The 19,484-nt window shown below is 42.4% G+C and overlaps 1 protein-coding gene across 15 annotated transcripts in view; it reads left to right on the forward strand.

Annotated features, from left to right (window-relative positions):
• Positions 1 to 19,484, forward strand: part of LOC108385276 (liprin-beta-2) — a 194,181-nt gene that overhangs the window by 54,894 nt on the left and 119,803 nt on the right. For all 15 annotated transcript variants that reach the window (XM_073216097.1, XM_073216101.1, XM_073216104.1 and 12 more), the window contains one exon: positions 1,322 to 1,412. In XM_073216097.1, the coding sequence (XP_073072198.1) occupies positions 1,322 to 1,412 (91 nt within the window). The remainder of the gene's footprint in view (positions 1 to 1,321; positions 1,413 to 19,484) is intronic.

Raw genomic sequence — 19,484 nt, forward strand, 5'->3', positions numbered from 1 at the left:
ATCCTGGCACAAATACATCCTGAGATGATCTCCTCACTTCAAACAAAAACAAAAATAGCTAACAAATATTGAGCACTTACTATGTGCAGAATAATGTACTGAGCATTTTCTATGAAATATTAATTCCTCACTTAATCATTAACCCTGTGCATTAGGTTCTGTTGTTAGCACCCTTTTACAGATGAGGATACTGAGGCTCAGAGATCACATATTAAATGGTGGAGCTGGCTTTGAACCCAGGCTGTTTTGCTGCGACTGCCAGGTAGAGTCCAGTGTAGTTCCTGTGGCCCTAAAATCTTTATCCACACCATCTCCAAAGCCACTTTTCTGTGGTTGCTCACTTTCTTCTCTGCACTGCAAAGGTCCAGCCTCACAGGGAAAATGAGCAGAGACGCTCAGGACTTGCCATTTTCCAGCTGTGCCATCCCTGGGCATGGGAGCCATGCTCTGTCCCCACAGCACTGCTGCCCATTGGGCACTTACCGAGGTTTTACTGAATGAGCAAACAACAACTCCTGCCTCCAGTTTATAGACTGAGCCATGTGTCTTCTTAGCATACATGGTGGGAAGCAGGAAAAATGAGAAGAGGCTGCAGGAAGACAGTTTAGCTTGAAGACTTTTCCTAGGGACATAGTTGTCCAGCGATGGAACCAACTGCCATTTCTCCAGTAGAGGGGAGACCCGGGGTTAAAGGAGTGGCTGGGCTGACATCCTTGGAGAAGCTCTCCAGCTCTGAGGAGGTGGGATCCTGCACTTTGAACGGTACGGGGACAGTAGAACTAAGTGGAAAGAGAGAGCGCTGCTGGTCCTGAGGACGGTTCTCTCCCATTTCCTATGCTGGGCACATTTGACCATTCGAGAAGTGGAAGTGACAGGGGCTGCTCAGCCTGGATCACACCTGCTCAAGGGAAGCGTTGAGGTGTGGGACAAACGCAGATCTAAGCCAGCTTCGACCACCCTGACCCCCACCACTGCAGGGCAGGTCCTGAGAGAGTCCCCGCTGGCTGCGCTGCTTCCCTGACACGTAGCCAAACCTTCCCCAGTGGTGGCTGGAGCTTCTGGAGCCTGGGGCTGTAAAGGGGGTGAGGAGTGGCAATTGCTGCCCTACTGTTCCAGGTCATTCTGGAGAGCCCAAGCAGCTTTTAAGTATAGAAGCAAATGGGATCATGTCCTAAGGATTCCTGGAGAAAGAGTGCTGAGCTCCTAGGATTGGCTACTAGGATTCTTCAGAGACAGTGCTGCATAAAGATGGAAGAAGAGGGTTTTGAGGTCTTGTGTGGAACTCTGTAATTTTTCCTTTGTTCTGTATTTGAATTTTCAGTACAAAAAGGAAATGAAGAGAGGAGTCATGGCTTCTGATGCAAGTCATGCGCTGGAAGTGGCCCTGGAGCAAATGGACGGGATCATTGCAGGTGCGTCTGATGAGTCGTCCTCCACACTGGAGGAACTGCTCTCTCACTTGACTTTTCTTTTTGGCACAGGGCAAAGCCCCTTGGGAGATTTATTTTATTTTTTTGTGTACACCATCTCTTGTTTTAAGAGTATAGACTTGTAGAACCCTTTGCTATCAAGTGTGAGTGTAGGTCTCTACTGATAGAGTGGACATTCCATGCGTTTACATGTATCTGTCACCGTTTGGATCCTGGCTATGAGGCAGTTTGGGCGATAGGAGGCTGACTTTACTGTAAGTTTTCAGAGCATACCATGGCTTATCACAGGTGAGCTGAAACTTGAAGTGGAGCTTCACTTCCCCAGCTGGTCTTAAGTGTGTTTGGGAGTCAGGAGGCAGTTCCATATTGACTCATCTCATCACCTAAAGAATGTTCTTCATGCCATACTGTTTTTTATCCACCACAACTGTTTGGCTCAACATTTGCATTAGCCAATTAGGAATTCTCTAGAAGAGATCCAGCAAAACTGAGAATTGAAAAGGATGGCCAGTGGGCTGGCCATTTGGGCTGATTAACTTCTTGGTGGGCACAACCGGATTATATTGGATAGAACAATCCTGTCACTGGAAATCTTTCCCAAAGGTTCCAGGTCTTCTTTCTGTCCTGACCTGACACAGGTCTTACTGCTGACTGGGCACGCTTCTTTGGGACCTTGCTCCCCCTGTGTGGAGCGGTAGCTGGAGGAGGTGAGGGAGGAGGTCTGGGCCGAGGGTGGCTAGAGCCCAGAATGTGCACAGGTACCTGACTTTCTGCTTCACAGGCATTTGCTTTTTTCCTCCATCCTGCAGAGACACGCCTGACTCGTTGAGGGTTCTGGGTGTTTGCCCTGGGGTGGGGGAGGTTGTCTGTGTGTCCAGGCTTCTTCATGTTGTTGGGAACAGCATAACAGGTTCTGGCTGTCATCTGTCAGCCTCTTCATTTATCAGTGAACAGAAGGGCTCTTGGGAGGCCGTGACTGGTGTTCTGCTTTTCAGAGGCGCCATAGATTGGGATGTCCTGTTCTAGGTTAGGGGCTGTTGAGATCAGTCAAGAATGTGGATTTCTTAGCAGCCTTTTAGAAAGTCTCATCCAGAAGCTCTCAGGCTCATGTGCATTGAGGGTAGATCCACACGGTCATGTTAAGTCTTCCCTAGGGACACAGTGGAGTTCTTATTTATTCAGACCCTTATTTCACCCACTCGAGTTTTTGGTTTTCATTTGGCATAAGGGCTGCATGTGCCTTGCTTCCTAGCCTTACCTGGGGCCTACAAGATTAATGCACAGTCTCCTGAGGGGTTTCTGCTCTGTTCTTGCCCCTTAGACTGTCATCCACAGGGCGGCAGAGCAATCCTTAAAATGTGCATCAAACCACATCACTCCTCTCCTCGAAACTCCTCAGGATAAACTCTAACGTCCTCATCACAGCCAGCAATTCTGTTCATGATTTGGCCTTTGGCTGCATCTCCTATCACTTTCCTCCTCTTACCCTAGTTGTGTAGCACATCTGCCTCCTGTACCAGAATGTAAGTAAGTTCCCTGAGGACAGAGAACTATCTCCAGGGCCTCGATTGGCTGCAGCACATTATAGGTGTTGCATAAACATCTGTCATGTATATTCTATTTATATCTGTGAATAGACTTTCCTTGTCATGGGTCAAGAGGCAGTTACTGGTGGTGAAGGGGGGAGCCTAGTAAACATAATGTTCTTCATGTAATTGTACATGAATGATATCAAAATAACAAACCAACAAAAATAAAAATAAAAATAAAAGAGGCAGTTACTGGTTTCTCTGCATATCCTCTATCTGGCTGTACCATGTACCGGCAGCTGTTTATCTCTACTTGTACCTTTGATTGACTGATTGTTTTCAGTCAAAATCAAATTGCTAATTTTTTTTGAAGACTCAGTGGTTGGCACATCCTATGAACCATGACCTCAGTAGTGATTGGTTCACACAGATGTTTGCAAGTTGCTCTTTGGCAGGTAATTGAACATAGAGGTTATTACTGCTTGGAGGGTATCCATTCTAAGCTGTTTGTGATGAGGAGGACAATAGTTATTGAATGCCTTCGTGCAGGCCATCTTTGCTCAGGATTATTACTACCATCCTCATTTTCAAGATGGTTGGGCCAAATGGAACCAAAGAATTGAGGAATTTTTGTGGCCATCAGTGTGGAATACGGTGTTAGACTGTTAGGGTTTGATCCCATCTCAGCCCCTTACTGTAGGATCTTGGGAAAATTGCTGAATCTCTCTGAGCCTCAGTTTCTCTCTCATATTACTGGGATGATTAAATGAACACAAAGAAGGCACTTAGTAAGTGCTCATTTGGTGTAAGTTCTGTTTATTTTGTTGATACTAGTACTGACATTGTTATTCCTGCCACCCAAGGTTCATAGTGCTGGTAAATGGCAGAACTAGGGTGTGAGTCCAGCGCCACCTGAATCTCTTCTGGGCACCTTTCATCCCACATTGGTCTTATGATGGTGGGTAGTAGAGCCCCCAGGGCTCCGAGGGACTATCTGCAGGAGAAAGGAGGCCAGTTCTGTTCTGTTCTTGCTCCCAATCCCTTAACCAGCGGGGCTTTGCTCTCATCTCTCTTACACATTAGTTCCAAGTCAGGGTCCCTTTGCTTAAAGGGTGGCACAGCTAGAAGTATGTTTGCAGACTGTGGCACTGCATCATGATACCACAGATCCTGCAGAATGACATGTTGGTATGAGTTGTCATCTGTATTTCTATTCTCTTACCAATTTGAAGTTGAGTGATATCAAGTAGTGCTAACATTACCAAAGCACAAACTTTTCCACCTATTAAGGTACTCAAATGACTGGAGTACCAAGGACTGGATCCTTGCACTTTATGAAAATACAGTTCCCACTTGTTTCAGTGAAAGAAATTTTATGTGCTTCCTACATGCCCCAAATCGCAACCATTGAAGCAAAAACAACATGGGTTCCTACTGAAAAAGATGTGATTCCTTCAATAATTATTCATAATCATAACACTACATAATAGAGGATTTCCCTTTATTTAATTACTCTATAGAATGATAGGCTACTGTTCACTTTCCAAAACTCTTTCCAAAGAGTATCAGTGTTTATGTAATTAAGCTCTAAGGCAAAAAAAGATCTCCTTCCTCCAGTCGATATAAACAACACAGAAGATTATCACGCCTATGAACAACCAGGCCAGGAATACTCAGAGGGGACATACAGATGCACGAGTGCCGAGTACGCCTCTCCAGAACCACAGTGTGGTCGCCCTTCTGTCCAGGCACTCAGCGGGCTCTGGAGGTGTGAGAAAAAGCAATGCCTTGTAAGCAGAATAGGACTATTAAATGGAACTCCATGTAAAGTTGAATTCTTGAAACCTGAATGGGTGTATCCCGGTGTGACTACTTGATTGGAACCCTTGAGTTTCATGTCAGAAAGTTGGGAAGAGGGACTGTTAAAAAACCCAGGACCTTTACAAAAATGATCTGCTGTTTCTAATACAAAATACCATTGTAGCTTCCAGTATGATGTTAACCTTTGATCTGGTCTTCCTCCTGATGAATCCCTATGATTTGGCCTGCTAATAGCACTGTAGCTGAATTACACAGTTGACAATCGAAATTGAACTGTATGTAGCTTAATTCCATCCCTCTGGATGACGCAGAGCCGTGGCCACATACGCTGATCTTGCACAGATCCAGCGGTTGCCTGTGAGGGCCCCTCCGGCCTCAGGACCAGGGCATCCTATGGGCAGGACACGGCGGGCCACTTACTCCTCTTTGCTGTAGCAGGAGGTTTCTCCTGTGGTTATCTTCAAGCTGTACCCATTGATGAGGAATCATTAAAAAGAGTGTCATAACAGTTAAAAAAGGATTGCTCTGTCTAGGCCTTTCTGCCAACTCTGACCAGTGTCTGGTGTGTTTTTGTTGTTGTTTTTTAAAAGATTTTTTAATTGAGGGCAGAGAAAGTTCTGGTCAGGACAGATTATTCAACCTGCCCCCTGGCTGATTTCAGCTGTGGTGTTAAAGGTTGGTGATGAGTCTGTGCTCTGCCACAGTTCATTAGTTGTATCCACACCTTCTCTAAGGTGGATCAGCAGACAGCGGTCAGCAGTAAGCAAGTGGCAGAACCGAAACTCTCCTGTTTCCCATTCAGGACTCAGGTTGAGGGTGCCCTGCTGTGACTTTGACCTGAAGAGAGTCAAGAGCGGAATTTTGGAGACGTCTAGCAGGGCTGAGATGTCAAAGGCTGCCCTTTGTGTAAAGAGGCCAAAATAGCCCACAGTGGCAAGCACTGTTCAGCAGCCATCATTCTGTTTCCCTTTATGGGAAGAGCCCACTGCCACTCCTTTATGGCAGTATAGCCTCATTTTCTATTCTCTGAAAGAGTAAAACTGGAATTGTCATTTGTTCCTTAAATACCTGCTATAATTTTAGCTATAGAAAGTGACCTGCACAGCCTTGTAGACCTAGAATTTTCTTGTTGACAGATTTTCTTTTTTTAATGGTTATGGACAGTCAGGTTTTAATTTCTTCTCAGTTGAGTTTTGGCAGGTTACATTTTCCTAGAAATTCATGCATTTTACCAAGGTTTTCAGTTTTGTTAGCATAAAGTTGGCTGTCATATTGTATAACTTTAAAGATCTGCTTCACTTGTTATATCTCCTTTAACTCCTAGTATTGCTTAATTGTGCCATCTCTTTATTTTTTTATCAGATCTTGCCCGAGTTAATTGCTGTTTTCGAAGAACTGACTTTTGCCTTTGCCCATCAGTTTCCATTATATGTGTGTGATGTGTTTGTGTATATTTATTCTACAAATAGATAAATATGTATATGTATTAGTCCGGGTTCTGCAGAGAAACAGAACCAACAGGGTGTGGGGGGAGGGCGGGGGGTGGAAAGAGAAAAAGAGAAATCTGTGAGGGAGAGAGTGTGATTGATTTTAAGGAATTGGCTACCATGATTATGGAAGCTGACAAGTCCAGATGGACAGGATGGGCTGGCAGGCTGCAGACCCAGGGAAGAGCCAACATTGCAGTTCAAGTCTGCAGGTCATCTGGGGGCAGAATCTACTCTTCTTCCAAGGAAAATCAGTCTTTTTCTATTAAGGCCTTCCACCAAGTAGGTGAGGCCCACCCCTTTGTGGAGGGCAATCTCCTTTATGTCAAAGGCTACTGATTTAAATGTTAGTCTTACCTAAAAAGGACCTTCACAGAAACATCTAGAATAGTATTTGACAAAACACCTGGGTACTGCAGCCTAGCCAAGTTGACACATAAAATTCACCATCACAGTACATATGAATAAATATGCATTGTATATCTATACTTAATATATGTTCACATTTAACTTATTTGAATATCTGTTCTTTATCATTTTCTTCTTTTCTTACTTGAATACATCTGTTCTCTTTCAAAACTCAGATTGAAAAACCAATCAGTAACATATATTTTCAATTGACTGCTTACTTAATTGTGGTAAAAGTCGTCTCTGCTACTCTTTGGAATTTATTGATTCAACATTGTTCAGAACATTGTTCAGTTTTCATTAATGAGTGTTCCTCAGGTGTGTGTATTTTTCTAGTTGGGGGCAATGTTCTTTACTTATTATATCCAGCTTGTTTGAATCTTCTCTGTCATTTCTGATTTTTTGTCTGCTTGATCTCAACAGTTTCTTAGATATACATATAAAATTATTCTACTAGATAGTGTGTTTTGCCTTCTTATAATTCTGAATATTTTGTCTCATTTTAGCTGTGTTTTTTATTATATTAGTGTACTTCTGGAATTATATCTTCCCAGGGAATGCTTTTATTACCACATAGTAATACTCTTCATCTCTAGTAGTGCTTTTTTGCCTTATGAGTATTTTGCCTAATGTTCTAGCTTCCTTTTGGTTATTATTTTCTTGGTATTTCCTTCTTCCATCCTTTATCTCAAGCTTTCCATGTACATTTATTTGCCTCACTCTTTCTGTGCTTCCCTTATCCTCTTTTATTATTTTAAAACATTGAATTATTTATGTGTTCTTATTCCAGATTCAAGGCCAAGTTTCCATCTGTGGAGTGGCTTTTTCTGGTTTACTAAGAGTTTTGCCCTTCTGCATCCTGGCTTTATGCAGAGGTCTTCCTTCTGGTCTCCCTTTGCTCAGGCCTTAAGCTTTGTCTCCCATCCCCCACAAGTGGCCGGCTGGAGCCTCGGCAGCAGACCGCCAGGGACGTGGCAGTGATGTAGAGGGCAAACAGCTCAGGTGCTATCTTACCCCTGAAGTTCTGAGCCGTGAAGATTTCCTTCAGCTCAGTTGCTTAAAAAATTGTGTGTATGTGTATTTTTGCATTTTTGGAGGTTCTCGGAAGGTTTTCTCCATACAACTAGGCCTCCTCTTACTGCCCTGTTGCTGCTCTAACGCTGTCACCTTCCTTGGCTCACAGTCCCCTTCCTTCATCGCAAAGCCAGCAGGAGCAGGTCAGGTCCTCACGTGTCATCTTTTTGACCCAGGCTTCTGCCTCCCTCTTCTTATTTAAGAGCTCATGTGATTAATAATCGAGAATAACTTTCCCATCTCAAAATTCTTAACCTAAATCACATCTGTGATGTCCCTTTTGCCACATAAGGTAAGACATTCATAGGTTCCAGGGTTTTAGATGTAGACATCTTGGCAGGGGGCAGGGTAGTGTCATTAGCCTGTCTACCACAATAATCCATAAATATCACCCCTTTATTTCCCTCCTTAGTTTTAAACCAATCGAGCTATCCACAAAGGGGTCAGACAGACAGAGACCAAAATAACAGTTTTTTCCTTAGTTTTACTGACTGGGAAAAGTTAGCTTGACCTGATGCCACAATCAGGATCTTGAATGCCACGCATCCTGCACACACACTTACCCCACAAGGAGCTTAATCCCAGATGACAGGCTTCCACCTGCTGGGGCCCAGCTGTCTCAAGCAGCCTCCCATGAGGACAGTGCCTGCACCCAGGCTTGGGCAGCTCCCAAGCATTTCCTTCTTTCAGCTCTCATCAGAAGATGCATTCTTCTGAGGAAAAATTGATCAAGGAGAGGCAGGGAAGAGGCTGCAAATTCAGCCTTAGTGGCAGCCCCCCTCCCCTCCCACAGGAATAAGGAGACAGGACCAGGTCGCCTAATAGCAATTCTTGATTTTTATTTAGACTACCTGTATGACCTAGTCAATGGTCTGTTTTGAAAAAGTGATGTATTATGTGGTTGAGCACAGCACGCCATCTCCAGTTGTCTGGGGCATAGTTCGCTATTTGTTGTCCTGATGTTATCACCACTTTATTTTTCATTTTCTATTCGGATCAGCTTGATCTGTCATTTCCTAAAAGAGGTAGTTACAGTGTGTTATTTTTTTAACACCCTGTGGGATTTGGTTCTGTAAATTCGTGGTTAGGATTTTTATGTCTAAGTTCATCAGTGAGAAGGCGTATAATTTCTCTTCATAGTACTCGAGACTGCTAAAGTGCACAGTTCCAGGGGGCGCTGTCACACCCTGACCTACAGGTCACACTGGCAACTGAGCTGGGAGCATTCCCTTCTTTTCTGCAGTAAAGAAAATAGTTAGATTAGGATTATTCACTTCTTGAAGGTTGAATAGAACTAACTTGTAAAAGTATTTGGCTGGTATTTTCTCTGTGGAAAAAAATCTTAAATTATGGTTCTTTTTTTTATAGGACTATTCAGATAATTTTTTTTTTTTTTTTTTTGAGAGGGCATCTCTCATATTTATTGATCAAATGGTTGTTAACAACAGTAAAATTCGGTATAGGGGGGGTCAACGCTCAATGTACAATCATTAATCCATCTCAAGCCTAATTCTCGTCAGTCTCCAATCTTCTGAAGCATAACGAACAAGTTCTTACATGGTGAACGAATTCTTACAGAGTGAATAAATTCTTACATGGTGAACAGTACAAGGGCAGTCATCACAGAAACTTTCGGTTTTGATCATGCAATATGACCTATAAACAATCAGGTCAAATATGAATATTCGTTTGATTTTTGTACTTGATCTATATGTTGATCCCCCATTTCTCCTACTATTATTATTATTTTTATTTTTAATAAAATGCTGAAGTGGTAGGTAGATGCAAGATAAAGGTAGAAAACATAGTTTAGTGCTGTAAGAAGGCAAATGTAGATGATCAGATGATCAGGTGTGTGCCTATGGACTAAGTATTAATCCAGGCTAGACAAGGGCATCAAGACATCCACGGATGCAGAAGATTTCTCTCAAAGCAGGGGGGGTGAGGTTCTGAGCCTCACCTCTGTTGATCCCCAAATTCTCACCTGATGGCCCCCCTGCGACTGTGCCTGTCTTAGGTTGTTCCTCCCTTGAGGAATCTTACCCGTCTCTGGCTAACCAGTCATCTTCCGGGGCCATACAGGGAAATGTAAAGTTGGTAAGTGAGAGAGAAGCCATATTGTTTGCAAAGGTTAGCTTTTTACTTCTTTGCAGATTTATGCCCTGTGGCTTCTATGCCCAGCACTTGTCTCAAGGTATCTTTACCACCTGGAGGAATTATGATACTCGGTAAATTCGATATGAGGCACGAATTCTATTTAAGGGTTGTAATTAGGAAGGAAGAAGAAAAGCTATAGATGTAGCATACGAAGGAAACTTGGGAGGATTGATTATTTCTTTGACATATCTTCTTGTATAGTACCTTAAGTATGTATAGGTTTTAAACTACTAACTAATTTGCACACATATATTAACATAATAGGAATACGGTGACATAAACAAAGCAAATCTATAATTACCATCCATCTCCAGTGAAGCCAAGAAAACCATTTAGGCACCCTAGGCATTTGTGAAAATTTATCTATGATATGATGGATATTGTCCAACTGTACTTGAACCATCAGACAAATTAAAGCAGCCCATTTCTGGGATCTGTTCACATCCCATATGTTCTTTTAACCATAGATAGTCTATAGTCATGAGATTTTGGAGTGCTACAACTTGAACCCCTCCCAACTCCTGGTTGAGTTCCAACAGTACAGATCCGGTCAAATTCGTTGTCTCACTGTATGCACATGCCAGCCTAGACATCTCCCTCCTCATTCTTATGGCAAGTCCAGGAGACGGTGGGCTGGATGCAGCCACAACCGCAGCATCGTCCGGATCCCTGTGGAGGCTTTTTGATGATCATCCCCCGGCACAAGTCCTCCAGAGAGTGCTGATGCCGGAAGCTCCTCCTCATATCGTATCTTAGTTCATTTTCTGGGTATCCAAGCTAGGCCTTGATCTTCTGCATAGAAACAAACAGACCCTTTGCCCACACTTTGACATGCCCTCTATACCACTGTGCAGAACTCATTGGAGGTCAGCACACAGTAACTGCTTTTTTTTTTTTTTTTTAAATTAAGAGAAAGGAATATTATCAGAAAAGAGTACCTCCATAGCTGATCATCTGACACCCTTTAAGTGATCAACATTAAGGATATTTAAAGCATGCGTTGATCTTTGATTTACCAATAGTTTTATCCTGTTAAGGAGTAATCCCCCTTTTCCTTCTTTCTTTCTTTCTTTCTTTTTTTTTTTTAAATTTTTAATCTACACTTACATGAAGAATACTATGTTTACTATGCTCTCCCCTATATCAGGTCCCCCCTAACAACCACATTACGGTTACTGTCCATCAGCTTAGCAAAATGTTGTAGAGTCACTACTTGTCCTCTCTGTGTTGTGCAGCCCACCCTCCCCTTGCTCCCTCCCCCCCATGCATGCTAATCTTAATAACCCCCTTTTTCTTCCCCCCCCCTTATCCCTCCCTGCCCACCCATCCTCCCCAGTTCCTTTCCCTTTGGTACCTGTTAGTCCATTTTTGGGTTCTGTAACTTCACTGCTGTTTTGTTCCTTCAGTTTTTCCTTTGTTCCTATACTCCTCAGATGAGTGACATCATTTGGTATTTCTCTTTCTCCGCTTGGCTTATTTCACTGAGCATAATACTCTCCAGCTCCATCCATGTTGCTGCAAATGGTTGGATTTTTCCACTTCTTATGGCTGAGTAGTATTCCATTGTGTATATGTACCACATCTTCTTTATCCATTCATCTACCGATGGACATTTAGGTTGCTTCCAATTGTTGGCTATTGTAAATAGTGCTGCGATAAACAGAGGGGTGCATCTGTCTTTCTCAAACTTGATTGCTGCGTTCTTAGGGTAAATTCCTAGGAGTGGGATTCCTGGGTGAAAAGGTAGGTCTGTTTTGAGCATTTTGATGAACCTCCAAACTGCTTTCCACAATGGTTGAACTAATTTACATTCCCACCAGCAGTGTAGGAGGGTTCCCCTTTCTCCACAGCCTCGCCAACATTTGTTGTTGTTTGTCTTTTGGATGGCAGCTATCCTTACTGGTGTGAGGTGATACCTCATTGTAGTTTTAATTTGCATTTCTCTGATAATTAGCGATGTGGAGCATCTTTTCATGTGTCTCTTGGCCATCTGTATTTCTTTTTTGGAGAACTGTCTGTTCAGTTCCTCTGCCCATTTTTTAATTGGGTTATTTGTTTTTTGTTTGTTGAGGCGTGTGAGCTCTTTATATATTCTGGACGTCAAGCCTTTATCGGATCTGTCATTTTCAAATATATTCTCCCATACTGTAGGGTTCCTTTTTGTTCTACTGATGGTGTCTTTCGCTGTACAGAAGCTTTTCAGCTTAATGTAGTCCCACTTGCTCATTTTTGCTGTTGTTTTCCTTGCCCGGGGAGATATGTTCAAGAAGAGATCACTCATGTTTATGTCTAAGAGGTTTTTGCCTATGTTTTTTTCCAAGAGTTTAATGGTTTCATGCCTTACATTCAGGTCTTTGATCCATTTTGAGTTTACCTTTGTATATGGGGTTAGACAATGGTCCAGTTTCATTCTCCTACATGTAGCTGTCCAGTTTTGCCAGCACCATCTGTTGAAGAGACTGTCATTTTGCCATTGTATGTCCATGGCTCCTTTATCAAATATTAATTGACCATATATATTTGGGTTAATTTCTGGGGTCTCTAATCTGTTCCACTGGTCTGTGGCTCTATTCTTGTGCCAGTACCAAATTGTCTTGATTACTATGGCTTTGTAGTAGAGCTTGAAGTTGGGGAGTGAGATCCCCCCTACTTTATTCTTCTTTTTCAGGATTGCTTTGGCTATTCGGGGTCTTTGGTGTTTCCATATGAATTTTTGAATTATTTGTTCCAATTCATTGAAGAATGTTGCTGGTAATTTGAGAGGGATTGCATCAAATCTGTATATTGCTTTGGGCAGGATGGCCATTTTGACGATATTAATTCTTCCTAGCCATGAGCATGGGATGAGTTTCCATTTATTAGTGTCCCCTTTAATTTCTCTTAAGAGTGACTTGTAGTTTTCAGAGTATAAGTCTTTCACTTCCTTGGTTAGATTTATTCCTAGGTATTTTATTCTTTTTGATGCGATGGTGAATGGAATTGTTTTCCTGATTTCTCTTTCTATTGATTCGTTGTTAGTGTATAGGAAAGCTACAGATTTCTGTGTGTTAATTTTGTATCCTGCAACTTTGCTGTATTCCGATATCAGTTCTAGTAGTTTTGGAGTGGAGTCTTTAGGGTTTTTTATGTACAGTATCATATCATCTGCAAATAGTGACAGTTTAACTTCTTCTTTACCAATCTGGATTCCTTGTATTTCTTTGTTTTGTCTGATTGCCGTGGCTAGGACCTCCAGTACTATGTTAAATAACAGTGGGGAGAGTGGGCATCCCTGTCTGGTTCCCGATCTCAGTGGAAATGCTTTCAGCTTCTCGCTGTTCAGTATAATGCTGGCTGTGGGTTTATCATATATGGCCTTTATTATGTTGAGGTACTTGCCCTCTATTCCCATTTTGCTGAGAGTTTTTATCATGAATGGATGTTGAATTTTGTCAAATGCTTTTTCAGCATCTATGGAGATGATCATGTGGTTTTTGTCTTTCTTTTTGTTGATGTGGTGGATGATGTTGATGGATTTTCGAATGTTGTACCATCCTTGCATCCCTGGGATGAACCCCACTTGGTCATGGTGTATGATCCTTTTGATATACTGTTGAATTCTGTTTGCTAATATTTTATTGAGTATTTTTGCATCTACATTCATCAGGGATATTGGTCTGTAATTTTCTTTTTTGGTGGGGTCTTTTCCTGGTTTTGGTATTAGGGTGATGTTGGCTTCATAGAATGAGTTTGGGAGTATTCCCTCTTCTTCTATTTTGTGGAACACTTTAAGGAGAATGGGTATTATGTCTTCTCTGTGTGTCTGATAAAATTCCGAGGTAAATCCGTCCGGCCCCGGGGTTTTGTTCTTGGGTAGTTTTTTGATTACTGTTTCAATTTCTTTGCTTGTAATTGGTTTGTTTAACTTTTGTGTTTCTTCCTTGGTCAGTCTTGGGAGGTTGTATTTTTCTAGGAAGTTGTCCATTTCTTCTAGGTTTTCCAGCTTGTTGGCATATAGGTTTTCATAGTAGTCTTTAATAATTCTTTGTATTTCTGTGGAGTCTGTCGTGATTTTTCCATTCTCATTTCTGATTATGTTGATTTGTGTTGACTCTCTTTTTCTCTTAATAAGTTGGGCTAGAGGCTTATCTATTTTGTTTATTTTCTCAAAGAACCAGCTCTTGGTTTCGTTGATTTTTGCTATTGTTTTATTCTTCTCAATTTTGTTTATTTCTTCTCTGATCTTTATTATGTCCCTCCTTCTGCTGACTTTAGGCCTCATTTGTTCTTCTTTTTCCAGTTTTAATAATTGTGATGTTAGACTATTCATTTGGGATTGTTCTTCCTTCTTCAAGTGTGCCTGGATTGCTATATACTTTCCTCTTAAGACTGCTTTCGCTGCATCCCACAGAAGTTGGGGCTTAGTGTTGTTGTTGTCATTTGTTTCTATATATTCCTTGATCTCTATTTTGATTTGTTCATTGATCCATTGATTATTTAGTAGCATGTTGTTAAGCCTCCATGTGTTTGTGAGCCTTTTTGTTTTCTTTGTAGAATTTATTTCTACTTTCATACCTTTGTGGTCTGAAAAATTGGTTGGTAGAATTTCAATATTATGGAATTTACTGAGGCTCTTTTTGTGAGCTAGTATGTGGTCTATTCTGGAGAATGTTCCATGTGCACTTGAGAAGAATGTATATCCTGTTGCTTTTGGATGTAAAGTTCTATAGATGTCTATTAGGTCCATCTGTTCTAGTGTGTTGTTCAGTGCCTGTGTGTCTTTACTTATTTTCTGCCCGGTGGATCTATCCTTTGGGGTGAGTGGTGTGTTGAAGTCTCCTACAATGAATGCATTGCAGTCTATTTCCCTCTTTAGTTCTGTTAGTATTTGCTTCACATATGCTGGTGCTCCTGTATTGGGTGCATATATATTTAGAATGGTTATATCCTCTTGTTGGACTGAGCCCTTTATCATTATGTAGTGGCCTTCTTTATCTCTTGTTACTTTCTTTGTTTTGAAGTCTATTTTGTCTGATATTAGTACTGCAACCCCTGCTTTCTTCTCACTGTTGTTTGCCTGAAATATGTTTTTCCATCCCTTGACTTTTAGTCTATGCTTATCTTTGGGTTTAAGGTGAGTTTCTTGTAAGCAGCATATAGATGGGTCTTGCTTTTTTATCCATTCTATTACTCTATGTCTTTTGATTGGTGCATTAAGTCCATTTACATTTAGGGTGACTATTGAAAGATATGTACTTATTGCCATTGCAGGCTTTAGATTCGTGGTTACCAAAGGTTCAAGGTTAGCTTCTTTAGTATCTTACTGCCTAACTTAGCTCGCTTATTGAGCTGTTATATACACTGTCTGGAGATTCTTTTCTTCTCTCCCTTCTTATTCCTCCTCCTCCATTCTTCATATGTTGTGTGTTTTGTTCTGTGCTCTTTTTAGGGGTGCTCCCATCTAGAGCAGTCCCTGTAGGATGCCCTGTAGAGGTGGTTTGTGGGAAGCAAATTCCCTCAGCTTTTGCTTGTCTGGGAATTGTTTGATCCCACCATCATATTTAAATGATAGTCGTGCTGAATACAGTATCCTTGGTTCAAGGCCCTTCTGTTTCATTGCATTAAGTATATCATGCCATTCTCTTCTGGCCTGTAGGGTTTCTGTTGAGAAGTCTGATGTTAGCCTGATTGGTTTTCCTTTATAGGTGACCTTTTTCTCTCTAGCTGCCTTTAAAACTCTTTCCTTGTCCTTGATCCTTGCCATTTTAATTACTATGTGTCTTGGTGTTGTCCTCCTTGGATCCTTTCTGTTGGGGGTTCTGTATAATTCCATGGTCTCTTCAATTATTTCCTCCCCCAGTTTGGGGAAGTTTTCAGCAATTATTTCTTCAAAGACACTTTCTATCCCTTTTCCTCTTTCTTCCTCTTCTGGTATCCCTATAATACGAATGTTTTTCCTTTTGTATTGGTCACATATTTCTCTTAGTGTTGTTTCATTACTGGAGATCCTTTTATCTCTCTCTATGTCAGCTTCTATACGTTCCTGTTCTCTGGCTTCTATTCCTTCAATGGCCTCTTGCATCTTATCCATTCTGCTTATAAATCCTTCCAGGGATTGTTTCACTTCTGTGATCTCTTTCCTGACATCTGTGATCTCCTTCCGGACTTCATCCCACTGCTCTTGCATTTTTCTCTGCATCTCATCCCATTGCTCTTGCATTTTTTTCTGCATCTCTGTCAGCATGTTCATGATTTTTATTTTGAATTCTTTTTCAGGAGGACTAGTTAGGTCTGTCTCCTTCTCAGGTATTGTCTCTGTGATCTTTGTCTGCCTGTAGTTTTGCCTTTTCATGGTGATAGAGATAGTTTGCAGAGCTGGTACAAGTGACCGCTGGAAGAGCTTCCCTTCTTGTTGGTTTGTAGCCTTTTCCTGGGAGAATAGCGACCTCTAGTGGCTTGTGCTGGGCAGCTGTGCGCAGACAGGGCTTCTGCTTCCTGCCCGGTTGCTTTGGGGTTTATCTCCGCTGTTGCTGTGGGCTTGGCCTGGCTGGGGCTGTTCCTCCAAAATGGTGGAGCCCCGTTGGAGGGGGAGCAGCCAGGAGACTATTTATCTCCGTAAGGGGCCTCTGTGCTCCCTGCTGCCCAGGGGGTTAGAGTGCCCAGAGATCCCCAGATTCCCTGCCTCTGGTCTAAGTGACCTGTCCTGCCCCTTTAAGACTTCCAAAAAACACTCTCCAAACCAAAACAACAACAGCAACAAAAAGGAAAAAAGAAGCGATTTTTTTTTTTTTTTTTTTTTTTTTTTTGTCCTCAGGTGCCGGTCCCAGGCACCCGCTCACTGGTCCTGCTGCCCTGTCTCCCTAGCACCAGGGTCCCTGTCCTTTCAAGGCTTCCAAAAAGCACCCACCCACCGGTCCCACAGGGAAGGAACGCTCGATGATATTCTTTGTCCTCAGGCACTGGTCCCAGGCACCCGCTCACCAGTCCCGCCGCCCTGCCTCCCTAGCACCGGGGTCCCTGTCCCTTCAAGGCTTCCAAAAAGCACTCGCCAAAAAGAGAGAAAAAAAGGGGAAAAACGCGCGATTTCTTCCGTCCTCAGGTGCCGGTCTCAGGCACCCACCCACCGGTCCCACAGGGAAAAACACGGGATATTCTTTGTCCTCAGGTGCCGGTCCCAGGCACCCGCTCACCAGTCCCGCCGCCCTGCCTCCCTAGCACCGGGGTCCCTGTCCCTTTTAGGCTTCCAAAAAGCACTCGCAGAAAACAGAAAAAAAAAGGGGAAAAACGCGCTATTTCCTCTGTCCTCAAGTGGCGGTCTCAGGCACCCGCCCACCGGTCCCGCAGGGAAAAACGTGGGGTATTCTTTCTCCTCAGGCGCCGGTCCCAGGCACCCGTTCACCAGTCCCGCCACCCTGCCTCCCTAGCACTGGGGTCCCCGTCCCTTCAAGGCTTCCAAAAAGCGCTCGCCAAAAAGAGAAAAAAAAAAAAAAAGGGGAAAAACGCGCGACCTCCTCCGTCCTCAGGCACGGGTCTCAGGCACCCGCCCGCCGGTCCCGCAGGGAGAAACGCGGGGTGTTCTTTGTCCTCCGGCGCCGTTCCCAGGCACCTGCTCACCGGTCCCGCCACCCTACCTCCCCAGCAACGGGGGCCCGTCCCTCTAAGGCTTCCAAAAAGCGCTCGCCAAAAAAAAAAAACCGCTCCGGTTTCTCTCCACCCGCCGGGAGCCGGGGGGAGGGGTGCTCAGGTCCCGCCGGGCCGGGGCTTGTATCTTACCCCCTTCGCAAGGCGCTGGTTCCTTGCAGGTGTGGATGTGGTCTGGATGTTGTCCTGTGTCCTGTGGTCTCTATTTTAGGAAGATTTTTCTTTGTTATATTTTCATAGCTCTGTGTGTTTTTGGGAGGAGATTTCCACTGCTCTACTCACACCGCCATCCTGGCTCCGCCCTCCTATTCAGATAATTTTTTATTTGCTTTCTGTTATCATTTTATCCAGGGATAGTGTGTGTGTGTGTGTGTGTGTGTGAGAGAGAGAGAGAGAGAGAGAAAGAGAGACAGTCTATTTCTAATAGCTTTCCCAGAATACTTACTCCAACATATGGAATCCTTAGTTTTATCTTTTTGAACACTTTGTATTTCAATCATTAAGTGTCATAATATTTTGTGTCTCTCTTCTGTTTCTCTTAACATCAAATAACTGGATTTCTTTTTTCCACTCAAATTTTTTGAGTTTTAATAAGTTTAACATTTATAATTATTATAATTACTAGTCTACAGGTGTGTGAGCTTATTCCTCCATTTTATGTTGGTGTTCCTTGTTTTTCTTTTTTTCCTTTTTTTTTTTAATTTTTTTTTTTTGAAGGGTAGTTGACACACAGTATTACATTAGTTTCAGGTGTACAACACAGTGATTTAACATTTATATACATGATAATTCTAGGTACCAGCTATCACCATACCAAGTTGTTACAATATTTTGACTATATTCCTTATGCTATACATTACATCCTGGTTACTTATTTATTTGACAATTGTAAGTGTGTACTTTTTTTTTTTTTTGTGAGGGCATCTCTCATATTTATTGATCAAATGGTTGTTAACCACAATAAAATTCTGTATAGGGGGGTCAATGCTCAATGCACAATCATTAATCCACCCCAAGCCTAATTTTCATCAGTCTCCAATCTTCTGAGGCACAACGAACAAATTCTTACATGGAGAACAAATTCTTACATAGTGAGTAAGTTACATGGTGAACAGTAAAAGGGCATTCATCACAGAAACTTTCGGTTTTGATTACGCATTATGAACTATAAACAATCAGGTGAAATATGAATATTCGTTTGATTTTTGTACTTGATTTATATGTTGATCCTACATTTCTCCCTTTATTATTATTATTTTTATTTTTAATAAAATGCTGAAGTGGTAGGTAGATGCAAGATAAAGGTAGAAAACAGTTTAGTGTTGTAAGAGGGCAAATGTAGACGATCAGATGATCAGGTGTGTGCCTATGGACTCAGGCTAGACAAAGGCAGCAAAACATCCACGGATGCAGAAGATTTCTCTCAAAGCAGGGGGGGTGAGGTTCTGAGCCTCACCTCTGTTGATCCCCAAATTCTCACCTGATGGCCCCCCTGCGACTGTGCCTGTCTTAGGTTGTTCCTCCCTTGAGGAATCTTACCCGTCTCTGGCTAACCAGTCATCTTCCGGGGCCATACAGGGAAATGTAAAGTTGGTAAGTGAGAGAGAAGCCGTATTGTTTGAAAAGGTTAGCTTTTTACTTCTTTGCAGATTTATGCCCTGTGGCTTCTATGCCCAGCACTTGTCTCGAGGTATCTTTACCACCTGGAGGAATTATGATACTTGGTAAATTCGATATGAGGCACGAATTCTATTTAAGGGTTATAATTAGGAAGGAAAAAGAAAAGCTATAGATGTAGCATATGGAAGGAAACATGGGAGGATTGATTATTTCTTTGACATATCTTCTTGTAGAGTACCTTAAGTATGTATAGGTTTTAAACTACTAACTAATTTGCACACACATATTAACATAATAGGAATACGGTGACATAAACAAAGCAAATCTATAATTACCAT

The sequence above is a fragment of the Manis javanica genome, chromosome 11 (assembly GCF_040802235.1).
Source record: "Manis javanica isolate MJ-LG chromosome 11, MJ_LKY, whole genome shotgun sequence".
Classification (NCBI taxonomy): domain Eukaryota; kingdom Metazoa; phylum Chordata; class Mammalia; order Pholidota; family Manidae; genus Manis; species Manis javanica.